Source organism: Heptranchias perlo, chromosome 9, assembly GCF_035084215.1.
Source record: "Heptranchias perlo isolate sHepPer1 chromosome 9, sHepPer1.hap1, whole genome shotgun sequence".
Lineage (NCBI taxonomy): Eukaryota > Metazoa > Chordata > Chondrichthyes > Hexanchiformes > Hexanchidae > Heptranchias > Heptranchias perlo.
Window position 1 is genome coordinate 45,576,679 of NC_090333.1, and position 14,812 is coordinate 45,591,490.

The 14,812-nt window shown below is 40.2% G+C and overlaps 1 protein-coding gene across 3 annotated transcripts in view; it reads left to right on the forward strand.

Moving 5' to 3' along the window:
- The first annotated feature begins 680 nt into the window (after positions 1–680).
- Positions 681–14,812, forward strand: part of efcab14 (EF-hand calcium binding domain 14) — a 93,014-nt gene continuing 78,882 nt past the window's right edge. Inside the window, exons 1-3 of one of the 3 annotated variants that reach the window (XM_067990327.1) lie at positions 681–1,099; positions 5,127–5,275; positions 11,852–11,997. In XM_067990327.1, the coding sequence (XP_067846428.1) occupies positions 699–1,099; positions 5,127–5,275; positions 11,852–11,997 (696 nt within the window). In that variant the 5' untranslated portion in view covers positions 681–698. The remainder of the gene's footprint in view (positions 1,100–5,126; positions 5,276–11,851; positions 11,998–14,812) is intronic. The other 2 variants (XM_067990324.1, XM_067990325.1) reach the window with 2 other exon arrangements.

Consider the following 14,812-nt stretch of genomic DNA (forward strand, 5'->3'; position numbering starts at 1 on the left):
CACTCCGGGAGGGTGGGTTCTGCGGTGGCTGAATAGTCCAATCCTGGAGCCGCAGACTCTGCCACAGGTGGGGCAGGTAGTGTTTAATGAGGCGGGTGGGTGAGACTCTCTGGATATATACTGTGGGAGGCAATGACATCGTGATCTGTTTGAATGGATGAACTAAAATGAGCAGTATGATCGTCCTCATCTGTAATTATTTTGCAATATACCTTTTTTATGTGTTTAGGCCCCCCTTTTATGAGGGGGGGGTGTTAGGGTGTAACTTTATTTTTTAAAACAAATCAAGAAAACATAAGTCAAATAATAATTTTATTATATTGATGGAGGAAGCCCTCCAGTCCCTGCGGTGCCCACCGGTCGCGGGTGACAGTGCGGTATTGGGGTGTTCGTGCTGTGCTCCGCGCTCCCGTGCACGGCCTGTTCTGACCCCACCGGGACGGGGGCGCGCATCGTGCACAGCCTGTTCTGACCCCCCCGCCGTGACGAGGGCGCGCCCCGTGCACGGCCTGTTCTGACCCCCCCTGTGACGGGGGCGCGCCCCGTGCACGGCCTGTTCTGACCCCCCCGTGACGGGGGCGCGCCCAGTGCACGGCCTGTTCTGACCCTCCCCCCCCCGGGACGGGGGCGCGCTCTATTTCTACGTCACAGGGTCACTGCAGTTGCGACGCATCTCGCAGCGCTGTTGGTGTTGACCAATGAGGAGGCGGGTTGTGACGAGGTGCCGTTTGGTTGCTGCTGCTAGGGGCGGCGGATTCGGTGCCTGGTCTCTGCCCGGTAACGCCGGCTTGATTCCTCGCCTTCTCACCTGCCCCTTTTCCTCTTCGTTTATATGTTGGGCCACGAACCGCTGCAAGCTGGAGAGCAAACACGGACAGCTCGATGTGCAATATAAAGCGGCGACGCCGCAGAAGAAGATGAAGAAACGGAAGGAGCTGAACGCACTCATCGGGCTCACTGGCGACGGCAAGAAAAAGAAGCCGAAGAAAAGCTCCGGGCACCAGCTGCTGCTGAGGACCGAGCCCACGGCCTCGGACTCCGAATCCACTTCCGAGTTTGACGAGTTCGCGCAACCGGCCTCCAGCTCCCTGTTCACAAAGTAAGAGTGAGCCGAGGACAGGGCCCTTTAAATTAATCGCACTCTGTCTTCATGCAAAACAAAAAGTATTTGGCAAACTTTATTTAGTGTTAGGGAAGGAAACAGCGCCGTGTAATTTTATGGAGTGTATGTGAGGCGATGCGACTCCTATCACAGTGACCTGCGTTTGGCAAATTCTGTTTACAAACCCTTTTTCATGAAGACCGCGCTTTACCACCTCCTCCATTCGGATGCTTTATTTTTTAGTTACATATTTTGTCACAATCAAAAAAAAACACTTAACGTTAAGATGTCTGGTAATGTGCACGGACACCAGATCCACCAAATTTCTTGGCCTCATAACGACGAGGATAGTTAAAGAAAGGGTATAGGCCATTAGAGAGGAAGAAGGAAATCTTATGGAAGATGGAGGAATGGCAGTGATACTAAGAGTACTTTGCCTTGGTTTCATAGAAGAGTGTGGTAATAGATATTAAAGAATACAAGAGGAGGAGATGGTGGAGCAATTGCATGTGATAGCTAGCTTAAGTAGTAATACTGGGAAAAAAATTGATGTAACTCAAAAGTAGATATGGCACTGTTTCTGATGTGTATCCTAGAATTCTGAGGGAAGTCAGTAGAAATAGCAGAGGCTCTGATAATCTTTCAAATATTTTTGGATATGGAGATTGTGCCAGAAGACTGGATATTTGCCAATAAATGTGCCTGTTCAGAAAATAATTATAGACCACACAGTGGGCAGGTGTCTGGAGGTCATAATGAGGGAATAAAAATTATATTTGCCTGGAAAGACACAAATTAAGTACAGCCAACATGAAAGGCAAGTGATACATTACAACAGTGACAACACTTCAAAAACTACTTCATTGGCTGTAAAGTGCTTTGGGATGGCCTGAAGTTGTGAAATGTGCTATGTAAATGCAAGTCTTTATTAAATTTATCAGACATAGAGAGTTCTCAGAAAATAAGAGTGTATTGATAAAGAAAATGTAGTGGTGTGTATGATGTTTCAAAAGTGCTGCACAGGAAGCTTGCTGACAAAATTGAGACTTGCAGCATTAAAGCGAGTGTGGCTGTGTAAATAGGAAGTTGGTTAAAGGACAGAAAATGGAGAGTAGTGACCTTTTATTTTCAGACTAGAGGCGTATAAGCAGCTGTGCCATTCAACAGTCTGTTGGGACTGCTGCTGCTCTTGAATTGTGCAATTTCAATTTCTGTATGGGGGACACTATCAAAATTTTGAGGTGACACAAAATTAGGCAGCTACGTTAACTGAAGAGGATTGTAAGCACTTTATTGAGAATGTAGATAACTTTAGTAGTTTGGGTAGATAGATGTTAAATGAAATTTACAGCTGAGAAATGTGGGCGGACCAAAGCCACGGTCTTCGGCCTCCAACACAAACTCAGTACCCTTCCCATTCACAATGTCAGGTGGAATTCACAACCTTGGCATCCTATTCAACCCCAAGCTGAGCTTTCAACACCATATCCTCACCATCACAAAGACTGGCAGCTTCCACCTTCGTTAAGTTCCCTGCCTCAGCCCCTACATCAACCCATTTGCTGCTGAAACAGTCGTCTATGCTTCCAAATATGATGCTTCCAAATATGACACTTCCAAAACTCTGCTGCCTGTATCCTATCCCACACCAGGCCCCACTCGTCCATCACCCCTTCATTGTTGACTTAAATCGATCCCACAGTGGCTCAAATTTAAAATTCTCATCCCGGTGTTTAAATTTCTCCATGGCCATAATCTCTGTGGTCCCTTTACGACCTCTCCCAAACTCCGTTCTCTGTCTGCAACCTCTTGCGCATCCCTCTTCTCACTCACTGTTGATCGTGTCTTCAGCCGTCGAGGCTCCATGCTCTGGAATTTCCTGTCTAAACCCATCTGCATCTCCACCTTCCTCTCCTTTTAACACCCTTCTTAAAATCCACATCTTTAACCAAGCTTTTGGTCACCCCTCTTAATATCATCTTTGGTTCAGCATTCATTTTCATTTCCTTACGCCTCTGTGAAACGTCTTAGGCTTTTTTTCTACATTAAAGGCACTACATAAATGCAAGTTGTGGTTGAGGAATGACCAGAAAAACTGTGTCTCTTTTCATTCGAACAAAGAAGGCTAAGAGGCCATTTGATAGAAGTCTAAAGTTATGAGGGTTTTGATAAGGTAAATTGGGAAAATTCATTTCCATTGGTTGGCGAGTTGGTAACCGGAGGGCATAAATTCAGAATGATCACCAGAAGAATGACTGGAGAGGTTAGGAGAAACTTTTTTTATGCAGAGTATTGTTGGGACAGGGAATGCTGTACCAGAAACAGTGGTGGAAGTTGAATCCATAATGGCTTTTAAAAGGGAAGTGGATAAATACTTGAAAAGGAAAAAATTGGAAGGGTATGGGGAAAAGAGAGAGGAATGGAACTTGGTGGACAGCTCTTTCGCTGGGCTGAATGGCCTCCGTCTGTCCTGTAAGATTCTATGATACTATTGCATGATTTGTGTTCTCAAGCAGTACATGTAAATGCACAGATTCAACTGTCCCAGTCACTCAGAACATATTAAAAAAAATAAACAAGCAATGCAAAGTTTCACATCACATCTACTTACCTTCATAGATAAGCATTTTATAGCTCAGTATCTCCTGAAATAACATTTAAAATATTGGGTTACATGGTTTTCACATTGATTTTAAAATCAGTTTATTTGCCTTTTTTAACCTTTGTTTCCTATAAATGGTGGTTGCTAGTATATATTCTATACCTTGGTGGGGAGAGAAATGGTCTGAGTTGTTTTCTCCACGTTTGTGAGCAGTGTGTGGATGAATTGGCTTCTGCCAAACCCTGTTTTTTTTTCTCTCCACCCAAGCAAATATGTTAATTTATCAAATGCAGTAATGGTTTTGTTAATGCATAAGATGTTTTAAGTAGACTCTTTTAGCAATAAACTTCAAAGTAATTTTTAGAATCCAAATTTTATATTTGCTTTTCCCCCCTGAATTTGACCTCAGATTGGCTTGGAATTCAAATGTTCCTTCTACCCATTAAATACAAATTAAGTAACTGAAGTTGACTAAATAAATCTGATTCCATCAGTCTAAATATGAAATTTGAATTTATAAAAATAAAAAAACAATAGCCTGAATATGAAGCTTGGAGTGGCAGTCATGATGAACCTTTTATAAAACACTGGTTCAGCCACAGCTGGAGTAGTGTGTCCAGTTCTGGGCACCACACTTTATGAAAGATGTGAAGGGCTTAGAGAGGGTGCAGAAGAGATTTACTAGAATGATTGCAGGGATGAGGAGCTTTAGTTACACTGATGGACTGGAGAAGCTGGGGTTGTTCTCCTTGGAACAGAGAAGATTGAGAGGAGATTTGATAGTTATTCAAAATCATAAAGGGTCTAGACAGAGTAGATAGAGAGAAACTGTTCCCACTGGTGGAAGGGTCAAGAACCAGAGGGCATAGGTTTAAAGTGATTGGCAAAAGAACCAAAGGTGATATGAGGAAAAGCTTTTTTACGCAGAGTATGGTTTGGATCTGGAATGCATTGCCAGGGGGGTGGTGGAGGCAGATTCAATCATGGCCTTCAAAAGGGAACTGGATAAGTACTTGGAAGGAAAAAAATTGCAGGGCGATAGGGATAGGGCAGGGGAGTGGGACTAGATGGATTGCTCTTGCATAGAGCCGGCACGGACTCAATGGGCAGAATGGCCTCCTTCTGTGCTGTAACCTTTCTATGACTCTAAAGACCCCCCCCACAATGTTGCCTTCAGTATTTACTGCTTCAACAAAACCCTTCACGGGTTAGCACAAATGGACAGAACAGAAAAATGTTAATAATTATAACTTTGTTTTATGAAATAGTGACACTTCCTCTTTTCAATTTTTGTCCATTGCTCAACTTGACTAAAAGAGGTTGTATAAGCTAAATGGGGAAAAATGTCAGTTACTTTGTTTGCAGTGGTATTGAATGGTACATACCCATTTCAGTCTTTGCCTTTTGTTCTTCCTATTGTAGGGGAGGCTGCACAAGATGCTGCAGGATTTGTTATCCTCTGTGTGCATTTGTTATGCTAGCTGCTTGTGTAATGGCTTGTGTTGGTTTGGCCTGGATGCAGGTTGCCCTCAAAGAAGATCTGGATGCACTGAAAGAAAAGTTCAGAACATGTAAGTACAGTCTATTATAAAGTAGGAGCATAACAAACTTTTTTTTTGTGGGGTTGGGGTATCCTGCACAACTTCAGTTTTTGGTGGCTTTGGCTTTGCATTTGGTGTAAGAAGGAGCAAACATGATCAGACTGTGAAGAATAGGAATTTAAGTAAGCTCTGGCCCTGACGTACTGCATGAGAATGGAACTCGTATTAGATGAGTGAAGCTTTTAAGGAAACCAAAGCTTTGCATATGGGACATTGGGTACAATATCATTCTGTTTTACATCCAGGTATTATTAATTGATAGAAACAATACTAGTATTTCAAGAGGCAAATGAAAATGTCACAGTAAGCAGTATGGGGTGTTTAATGGAGATTTAGGGTTAAGATGAATTATTGGGTGGTGTAGAAGGAGCTGTATTCTAAATGCAGCATCTAACTGAGTTATACCTGACCTGAGAGTGCTTAGTGTTGATACTGGATGTAAAAAATGGAAAATGCTATATTCCTCAGCACTAGCAACTGTCTTGAGCACAAATACATCCACCCCTCTGTAAACGCCTGATTATTTCTGCGTTAATTATTTGTATACATATATGCTAAGGGGAAAAGGCCAGAGCATATGTTGTGGAAGTCAAAATAGTAAGTAATAAATAGTAATAGAGCAACAGACTTTCATCCCATTAGTTATGGTTGGTTGCAGACACAAATTTGCAGAGTTAAGAGCTCAGTGTGCAATTCACTGCGTTGCCTGGTCCCCTTGACTTTGGATTGGACGGTGATCTGGAGCCATCTGACTCTGGAAAAAGGCACTGCTTGCTTGATACTACTGCACATTCAGCCAATAGAGAGCTTTTCAGAGTTGTACAGCAATGGATCAACTCCTAGACTGATCTGAATTTGAGGCCTACATTGAAACATCCCTTCCCCTCCCGTCCCTCGCCCCCCCTTTCCCTGGTTGTGTACTTGCTTAAAAACTCTAACTCTTCAATATCTTCAAGTTCTGACGAAAGGTCTTTGACCTGAAACGTTAACTCGTTTTCTTTCACCACAGATGCTGCCTCACTTGCTGAGCTTTTCCAGCATTTTCTGTTTTTATTTCAGATTTCCAGCCTCTGCAGTATTTTGCTTTTTAAATGAAGGTGCTAAGGGGTTCTGGACAGGACACCCAAAAAGCTGGGTCTCTTGGGAAGAAAATTCTGCAGTATGTTTATTTGAATATAACTTTTATCAAAATACCCATTTTTAGATTGAGCTGCCTAATTGCTGGTGGTAATAGTACATATGACAATTGGAATTTTGTCATATGTTATGTACAATTGTAAAATCTATTGTATCTTTCTTGCAGGTGTTATGATCTATAAACCTGGGGACAAAGTTAAGAAATTTTGCTCAACAGGCAGTTTAAAAATTATAGGTGTGTTTACATTGGTGATAGTGGACTTTATACTGTATATAAACCATAAATTTTCAGTTTTATTGTATGTCACTAGTTATAATGGACTCCACAAAAATTCACGACCATTCGATGTAATATTTGAGCAGTCATTTCATCACATGAACTTAAAATATTTGATTGAAGCGTTCTATATCCAGTCCAACATTATCAACAACTCTAACACTTCGCAGTAAGAACTGTAGGGTTAAGTAAAGGTTATCACTTTAACTGGGGTGTGCAGTAAATTGCCATGCCATTTTTAAAAAAATAAAAGCCTTTTAAGATTGCAGTTGAGATTCTTTGAAAAGAAATAGTAAGCAACACAATGTTCGTTAACAAAATGGACTACTTAAATGTCAAATGTTCATTTTAAAAAAAAAACACCGACAGATTCTACTTGGGTACAAATTGGGGAAGGGAATGTGTCAGCTTGGCTCAGTTGGTAGCACTTTCATCTCTGAACTAGAGGTTTTGGTTAAAACTCCACTCCTAGGATGGCATTTCAGTGCAGCCCTGAGAGTGCTCCATTGTCAGGTGCCATCCATTGGTTTAGATATTAAATATATCAGGTGGACAACAAAGCTCCCACGCCACTTTTCAAAGAGAAACAGGAAGTTCTCCCGGTGGTCTGGTCAACATATCTTATTCAACTAACTCCACCAAAATCAGCTTAACTAGCCCATTTGTCTCTTTCCTGTTTGTGAGACCTTGCTTTGTGCAAAATAGTTGCTGCGTCCACCTATTCGTAACAGTTACTGCACTAACACATTTTGGGATGTGTGTAAAGTGATAAGGCACAATAACAATGCAGGTTTTCTGTCTTTTTCTGAATCCTTTTGAGTAAGGGATTACACAACGCTGTAAAGTACCTAATGAGTTCATTGTTTAAAAAAGGTGGGAAGAATGATCCTGCTAATTATAGCCCTATTAGCATCATGTCTTCAGTGGGGATATTGAATAATAAAAAGATAGCAACAACACTTGTCAGTGATAAAAGTAATAAGTTCTAGTCAACATGAATTTACAAAATAGTTTTTCTTTTTATTTCACAATTCTTGAAATTATGAAACCCATTAGAATTCTTTCAGGGGGATCAAGATTACGTGCTTAGTCTGGCATATGGTGAAATTTTCTGAGAGTTTGATAATCTGCAGTAGATTTGTGGTTTATGGGATCAAGAAAGAAGTTGTAAACTGGATAGTGAATTGGCTAGATAACAAAAAAAAGGTATTGATCACAAATAGACAGCTGTGACCAGTAAAGCCTACCCAAGGGATCAGTTCTGGGACACTTTTTGCTATTCATAGATTGTTAATCTTGTTAAAGGTATTGTAAGTAGACTGTCATAATCTGTGGTTGATGCCCCATTATATTGGAAAGCTAAATGTTTTGAGGAGAAAGGCTTTGTTCAAAGCCTATGATATTATTGAGAAACACAAGGGAATATTTTGTTAGAGTAGGAACTAGATTTGAATATGATAGTTGGGCAAACATTGGAATATTATGTCAGTAATTTGCTCTACAGTAATTTTTCCCGCTTCCTAATTTAGGTTACACTGCAGAGTACAGATCCCCACTCAAAAGGATGGGCAGATAACCTGCCCGAAGGTGTTTTGCAAGTGCTCCATTTGAGCTGGCTATGGGAGGCATGAGAGCAATGCTGATTATTTGCTTTTCTGATTTTCCTTCTCCCTTTGGAAATTAACAGTTTCTCCAGCCTGGCTAAATCGAGAACTCTTCTGACCTATGATTTGATAACTCTATACATTAGTGAACTAACATATTGCACAACCATCCACCAGAGATTTTGTTTGTGCTGCTGCTTGAATTACATAAGCATACATATCACACTTGCTTAGAAATATAGTTCCTCTTTACTGAGTATACTTTCATCTTCACAAGGATTAAAGCATTGCTGTGAATAAAACCATTTCATCTGACAAACCTGGAAAACATTTTTCAGCTTACTACTAAACAATGTGCTCTAACTTGTAGATGTCTTGTGGCATTATTCAGATTAAGATGGAGGACATGCTGTTTTGTTGTGATCTAAGTGTTGTGCTATGGAACACACAATGTATTGTTATAAAATATGGTAGATATTGGCATTGACCGTGGAGTCATATGGATTGGGATGTTGCCTTTGGCTTGTTGATTGTGGTGGTTTGCTGGAAATAATTATGGGGCAGGCAGAAAAAAAATAATTGAACAGACCAACAGGAAATAAATAATGCAGTGCGAATGGACTGGCAGTAGATAAATGTATTGAAGCAGTAACATATGAGAATGGAAAGAAAAAAGGAAGAGTACAGACTGGGGGGAGGGGGTGTTGTTTCAGATATGCTGAGAATGCAGTAAGTGTAGAACTGTTTTATTTGTTCCTGGGGGGTGCAATTATGGTGCTTGTGTGAAGAACAATGTTAGTGTGATGCACATGTGCTAAATGTAATACTTTTAATTGTGAGGCCTAAACACCACTTCATATTATTTTGCATTTTTGCCTAGTCTGTTCGAAATATTCTAACAGATTCCCTTTATAAAACATGGATGATTTATTATAGCATTTCTTTTGATATGCTATTTATAGAGAAGTGCCCTTAGAAAGTGGTGAATACAGTGCTTCACAAATGAAGGCAACTACATTATTCAGTGACATACTGGTCTCCTTCACAAGTGGAGGTGATGTTCAAGTATTTTATTTATACAAGATATATATTCCACTGGCATTTTAGTCCAGTTTTTTTCTTGCAGAAATTGTAGTAGTACTAGTTACGCATTGCTGTGGTTACAGGTATATGTTCCACTAATGGTGAGAGCAAAAGTACAGCTGATCTTTGAAACTTTTTTCCAACTGCTGATGGCTTGCAGTAAACTGGTTCTGGCCAGATTGTTGAGTTCCTGGAATAAACTTTGGATGTGACGTACATGTTATTGAGTAGTGAACATTTCATGTGAAAAAATAGGGAGTAAAAGAAGCAAGCATTATATTCTTTGTGATTTGATTATTATGTGTTGTTATATGCAAGTTGCTGTAATAATAGACCCTGGTAGGTAAGCATAATACTGATTGTCACATTTTGCCTACATGAATCTCTTCTGTCTAGCATTCTGCTGTGTCAATATTTTGTACATGTTGGATGAGATGTACATGTTGAATCTGTGATCTGATTCTCATCAGTGCTTCACTGTTTGTAATTGGCAAATTTTATTCTGTTTCAACAGGATAGGCTTATTTAAGCTGGGTGAGTGCTGATTAAAAAGACCTGGAAATTCACTTCTAATCATACTCCATTTTACTGTGGAAATAAGTTGAATAAACTTTGATTAATTTAAACATCTAACGAAGTTACACTTGTTGCATAATTTGGGTTTAGGGTTTGAATACTAGATTTTTGAGGTGGTGAAAACCAGTTTGATAGATTATTTGGACAAATGATTGTCAGGGCATGACATCTGTAGTGTGATTTTTTTTTTTCTTCAAGAAGCATATTTTTATAGAAAATTTTGGCTATCAGTGAAAATACTATTTCAGCTGAAGCTGCTCCATTCATTGACCTCCAGCACATGATTTGTGACCTAAGTGCATTGTTCCTCTTCAAGCCTCTCCCGTGATCTGCGTGGCTGGCCAATGAAATGTGAACTGCAGGCGCCTCTGTCAACTTTCTAGTAGAAATTTCTATGGCCACATTTATGATGGAAACTGCCTATGTATACTTGTCATGTTGTAATTATACCCTCCCGCTAGTGCCTCAGCCTGTATTGCAGAGAAACTCTATGCTCCAACTGGCTCTGCTTCCCAAATTGCCATTAGTTTTGCTATTTAAATAATATCAAACTATTATAAAGATAATAGGAAAAGCAGTTGATGCCGTATTGATTAAATACTTCTGAGAGACACTCGATAAATATTTGGTTGGGAATGCATTGCCTGAAAGGATGGTGGAAGCAGATTCAATAGCAACTTTCAAAAAGGAATTGGATATATACTTAAAAAGAAAATATTTGCAGGGCTATGGGGAAAGAGCAGGGTAGTGGGATTAATTGGCAGTTCTTTCAGAGAGCCGGCATAGGCACGATTGGCTGAATGGTCTCCTTCTGTGCTATATGATTCTATGATAATGTATGGCTTTAAAAGGGGGATTGAATTAAACATGTGTACTCTGGTCCAGTTATCTCCTACCTTCTTAATGTGAAAACTACACTTGGTGGTGAATCCCTGTGTGCAATGTCATGGGAGATTGACTAGTGTTATCTGTTTCTACAGGGTTCTGCAATGAGATATCCAGTATCTCTATTGACATGCAATAACACAGGAAGCTTGTCATAAGAAGTAACTCTAGTAGGAATGTCTTTGCTAAATTTTTGCTTCTATTAGCAAGTATCAATTTTGGTGTAAGAAGTTCTGATTAAAACATTTTCTGTAATTGCCATGTACAGTGCATTGTGCAATACATCTGCAATAAATCTACAAGGACCAGATCTTCCACATATTACAGAAAAGTTATCATTACAGTTTATTTTACTTTTTTAATGTTCATCAAGGTGAAGGACCTTAGTACTGAGGAGTACAACACTTGGACCAAGCTCTTCCATAGTTAGATGTAAAGTATAGCACAATTAGATGTTCTTTCTACTCTGCCTAAACAATATGTCTCAGCCCCAAGCTCAGAAGAACATCCGCTTCTGCACCAATGTTATGATTGTGTAAGAAACAGAAAAATGCCACAATCATTATGTGGTCTGTGAATGAGATTGATAGTTATTGCCAAATTAGCAGTTTTATGTTGTGACTCCACGGCTATTGGCACCTAAATTGAGACTATCCAAGCGTTTCACAAAAGAACTTGGTCAGTAGACACAGGAGATTTTCATCCCAATTATGTTGGATTTGAATCCATACCTTAAGGTGAAAGCTAGCATCTAGCCCACTGCAACAGTCAGTTTTCCCATTCTTTTCAATGGAAGACCTCAGTTAATTTTTTTCAAAACATAAAGCAGAAATTGAGTAAATCAGTTTAAAAATCAAACTAAGAATTTGAACTGATTTTAAAAAAGGACATTTTAATTATGCTTTTGTCTTGTACTTTTTTTTATATAGTTTTGCAATTCTATATGTTTTAGTTTTAAAACTGGAATTTGATTTATCCTTGTAGTGGAATCTAGTCAAAAGGCCTCGTTTAGTGACATTCCAAAGCTAAATGAAGACCTCCTTGCAGTCCAGAAGGACCTTATCAACATAGACACTGGAGACAGAGGCATTAGCAAAATATGGACCAACATCACAGAGCTGAATAAGCAGGTAAGCAAAATAAGATCTTATTACTGAGCTAACAGCATGCAGTATTTGCACAATGGAGACCTAACAGGCTGGCAGAATTTAACTGTTGAATATTTATCATATCATTTATTATCTTTCAGGTTACACAAGCGATATTCAATTATATAGAACTGTGTTGTCCATTACCAGCCCTAGAGTTGTGATAACAGGGGACTTCAACTACCCTAATATAGACTGAGATAGTAATATAAGGGGTAAAGAGGGGGAGGAGTTTATGAAGTGTGTTTAGGAGAACTTTCTTGACCAGTATGTTTCTGGCCCAACGAGGAAGGAGGCATTGCTGGACTTGATTCTGGGGAATGTGGTGGGCCAAGTGGAGCAAGTGTCAGTGGGGGAACATTAAAGGAACAGTGATCATAGTATCATAAGGTTTAGAATAACCATGAAAAAGGACAATGACCACTCTAAAGTAAAAATACTCAATTAGAGGAGGGCCAATTTCAGTGGGATGAGAACAGATCTGGCCCGGGTAAATTGGAATCAAAGATTGGCTGGCAAAACTGTAATTGAACAATGGGTGGCCTTTAAGGAGGAGATGGTTCAGGTACATTCCCAAGCGGGAGAAAGGTAGAAAACTAAAGCCAGAGCTCCCTGGATGACAAGAGGTAGAGAGTAAGATGAAGCAGAAAAAAGTGGCATATGACAGATGTCAGGTTGATAACACAAGTGAGAACCAGGCTGAGTATAGAAAGTTCAGAGGGGAAGTGAAGAAGGAAATAAGAGGGGCAAAGAGAGAGTATGAGAATAGACTGGCGGCAAATGTAAAAGGGAATCCAAAAGTCTCATAGGCATGTAAACAGGTAGTAAGAGGAGGGGTAGGGCCGATCAGGGACCAAAAAGGAGATCTACTCATGGAGGCAGAGGGATGGCAGAGATACTAAATGAGTACTTTGCATCTGTTTTTACCAAGGAAGAAGATGCTGCCTGAGTGTCAGTAAAGGAAGATGTAGTTGAGATACTGGATGGGCTAAAAATTGATAGAGGTGATACTAGAAAGGCTGGCTGTACTTAAAGTAGAAAGTTACCTGGTCTGGATGGGAGGCATCCTAGGCTGCTGAGGGAAGTAAGGGTAGAAATTGCAGAGGTACTGGCCATAATCTTCCAAACATCTTCAGATACAGGGGTGGTGGCAGAGGACTGGAGATTGCAAATGTTACACCCTTTTTTTGAATAAGGGTGTAAGGATAAACCCAGCAACGACAGGCCAGTCAGTTTAACCTCGGTGTTGGGGAAACTTTTAGAAACGATAATCCGGGACAGAATTATCAGTCGCTTGGACAAGTGCGGATTGATTAGGGAAAGCCAGCATGGATTTATTAAAGGCAAATCGTGTTTAACTAACTTGATAGTTTTTTTTGATGAGGTAACAGGGAGGGTAGATGAGGGCAATGCGGTTGATGTGTTTATGGACTTTCAAAAGGCGTTTGATAAAGTGCCGCATAATAGGCTTGTCATCAAGATTGAAGCCCATGGAATAATGGGGGCAGTAGCAGCATGGATATAAAATTGACTAAGTAATAGGAAGCAGAGTGTGGTGCTGAATAGATGTTTTTCGGACTGGAGGAAGGTGTACAGTGGTGTTCCCCAGGGGCCGGTACTAGGACCACTGCTTTTCTTGATCTATATTGACTTGGATTTGGGTGTAGAGGACACAATTTCCAAATTTGCAGATAACATAAAACTTGGAAGTGTAGTGAACAGTGAGAAGGATAGTGATAGACTTCAAGAGGATATACACAGGCTGGTGAAGTGGGCGGACACGTGGCAGATGAAATTTAAGGCAGAAAAATGTGGCAGGAAGAATGAGGAGAGGCAATATAAACGAGGGCACAATTCTAAAAGGGGTACAGGAACAGAGATCTGGGGGTATATGTGCACAAATTGTTGAAGGTGGCAGGGCAGGTTGAGAAAGCGGTTGAAAAAACATATGGGATCCTGAGCTTTATAAATAAGAGGCATAGAGTACAAAAGCAAGGAAGTCATGATGAACCTTTATAAAACAAAGGTTCAACTGCAACTGGAGTATTGTGAACGATTTTCACATCGTTCACCTGACGAAGGAGGAAGCCTCCGAAAGCTTGTGAATTTAAAATAAAATTGCTGGACTATAACTTGGTGTTGTAAAATTGTTTACACTAGACAGAATAGATAGAGAGAAACTGTTCTCATTGGCGGAAGGGTTAAGAGCCAGAGGGCATAGATTTAAGGTGATTGGCAAAACAACCAAAGGTGACATGAGGAAAAACTTTTTTACGCTGCATGTGATTAGGATCTGGAATGCACTGCCTGAGGGGGTGGTGGAGGCAGATTCAATCGTGGCTTTCAAAAGGGAACTGGATAAGTAGTTGAAAGGAAAAAATTTGCAGGGCTACGGGAATAGGGTGGAGGAGTGGGACTAGCTGTATTGCTCTTGCATAGAGTCGATGGGTCGAATGACCTCTTTCCGTGCTGTAACCTTTCCATGATTCTGTGAATGTTAACTATTGGCCATGTAGCTAATTGGGAATTCAGATGTGGATAATTGCATTTCTAATAACAAATTAAAAATAAAATGAGTAATAGGCACCATTGTTCGGCATGTAATCTCAGTACTTGTATTCAATGGTACGTCGAAAAGCAGAGTGTGCAAATGCTTTTTGATCATTGCGAGTGTTTTACTTCCTTGATTACTGAATGATAGTAAATAAATAGACACGTGAAGTTCATTTACCTATATTGTGTGAGTGTATGTAAGGCCTTTTCTACTAAAATTAGTGCATGTGGCTAAAATGGTGTC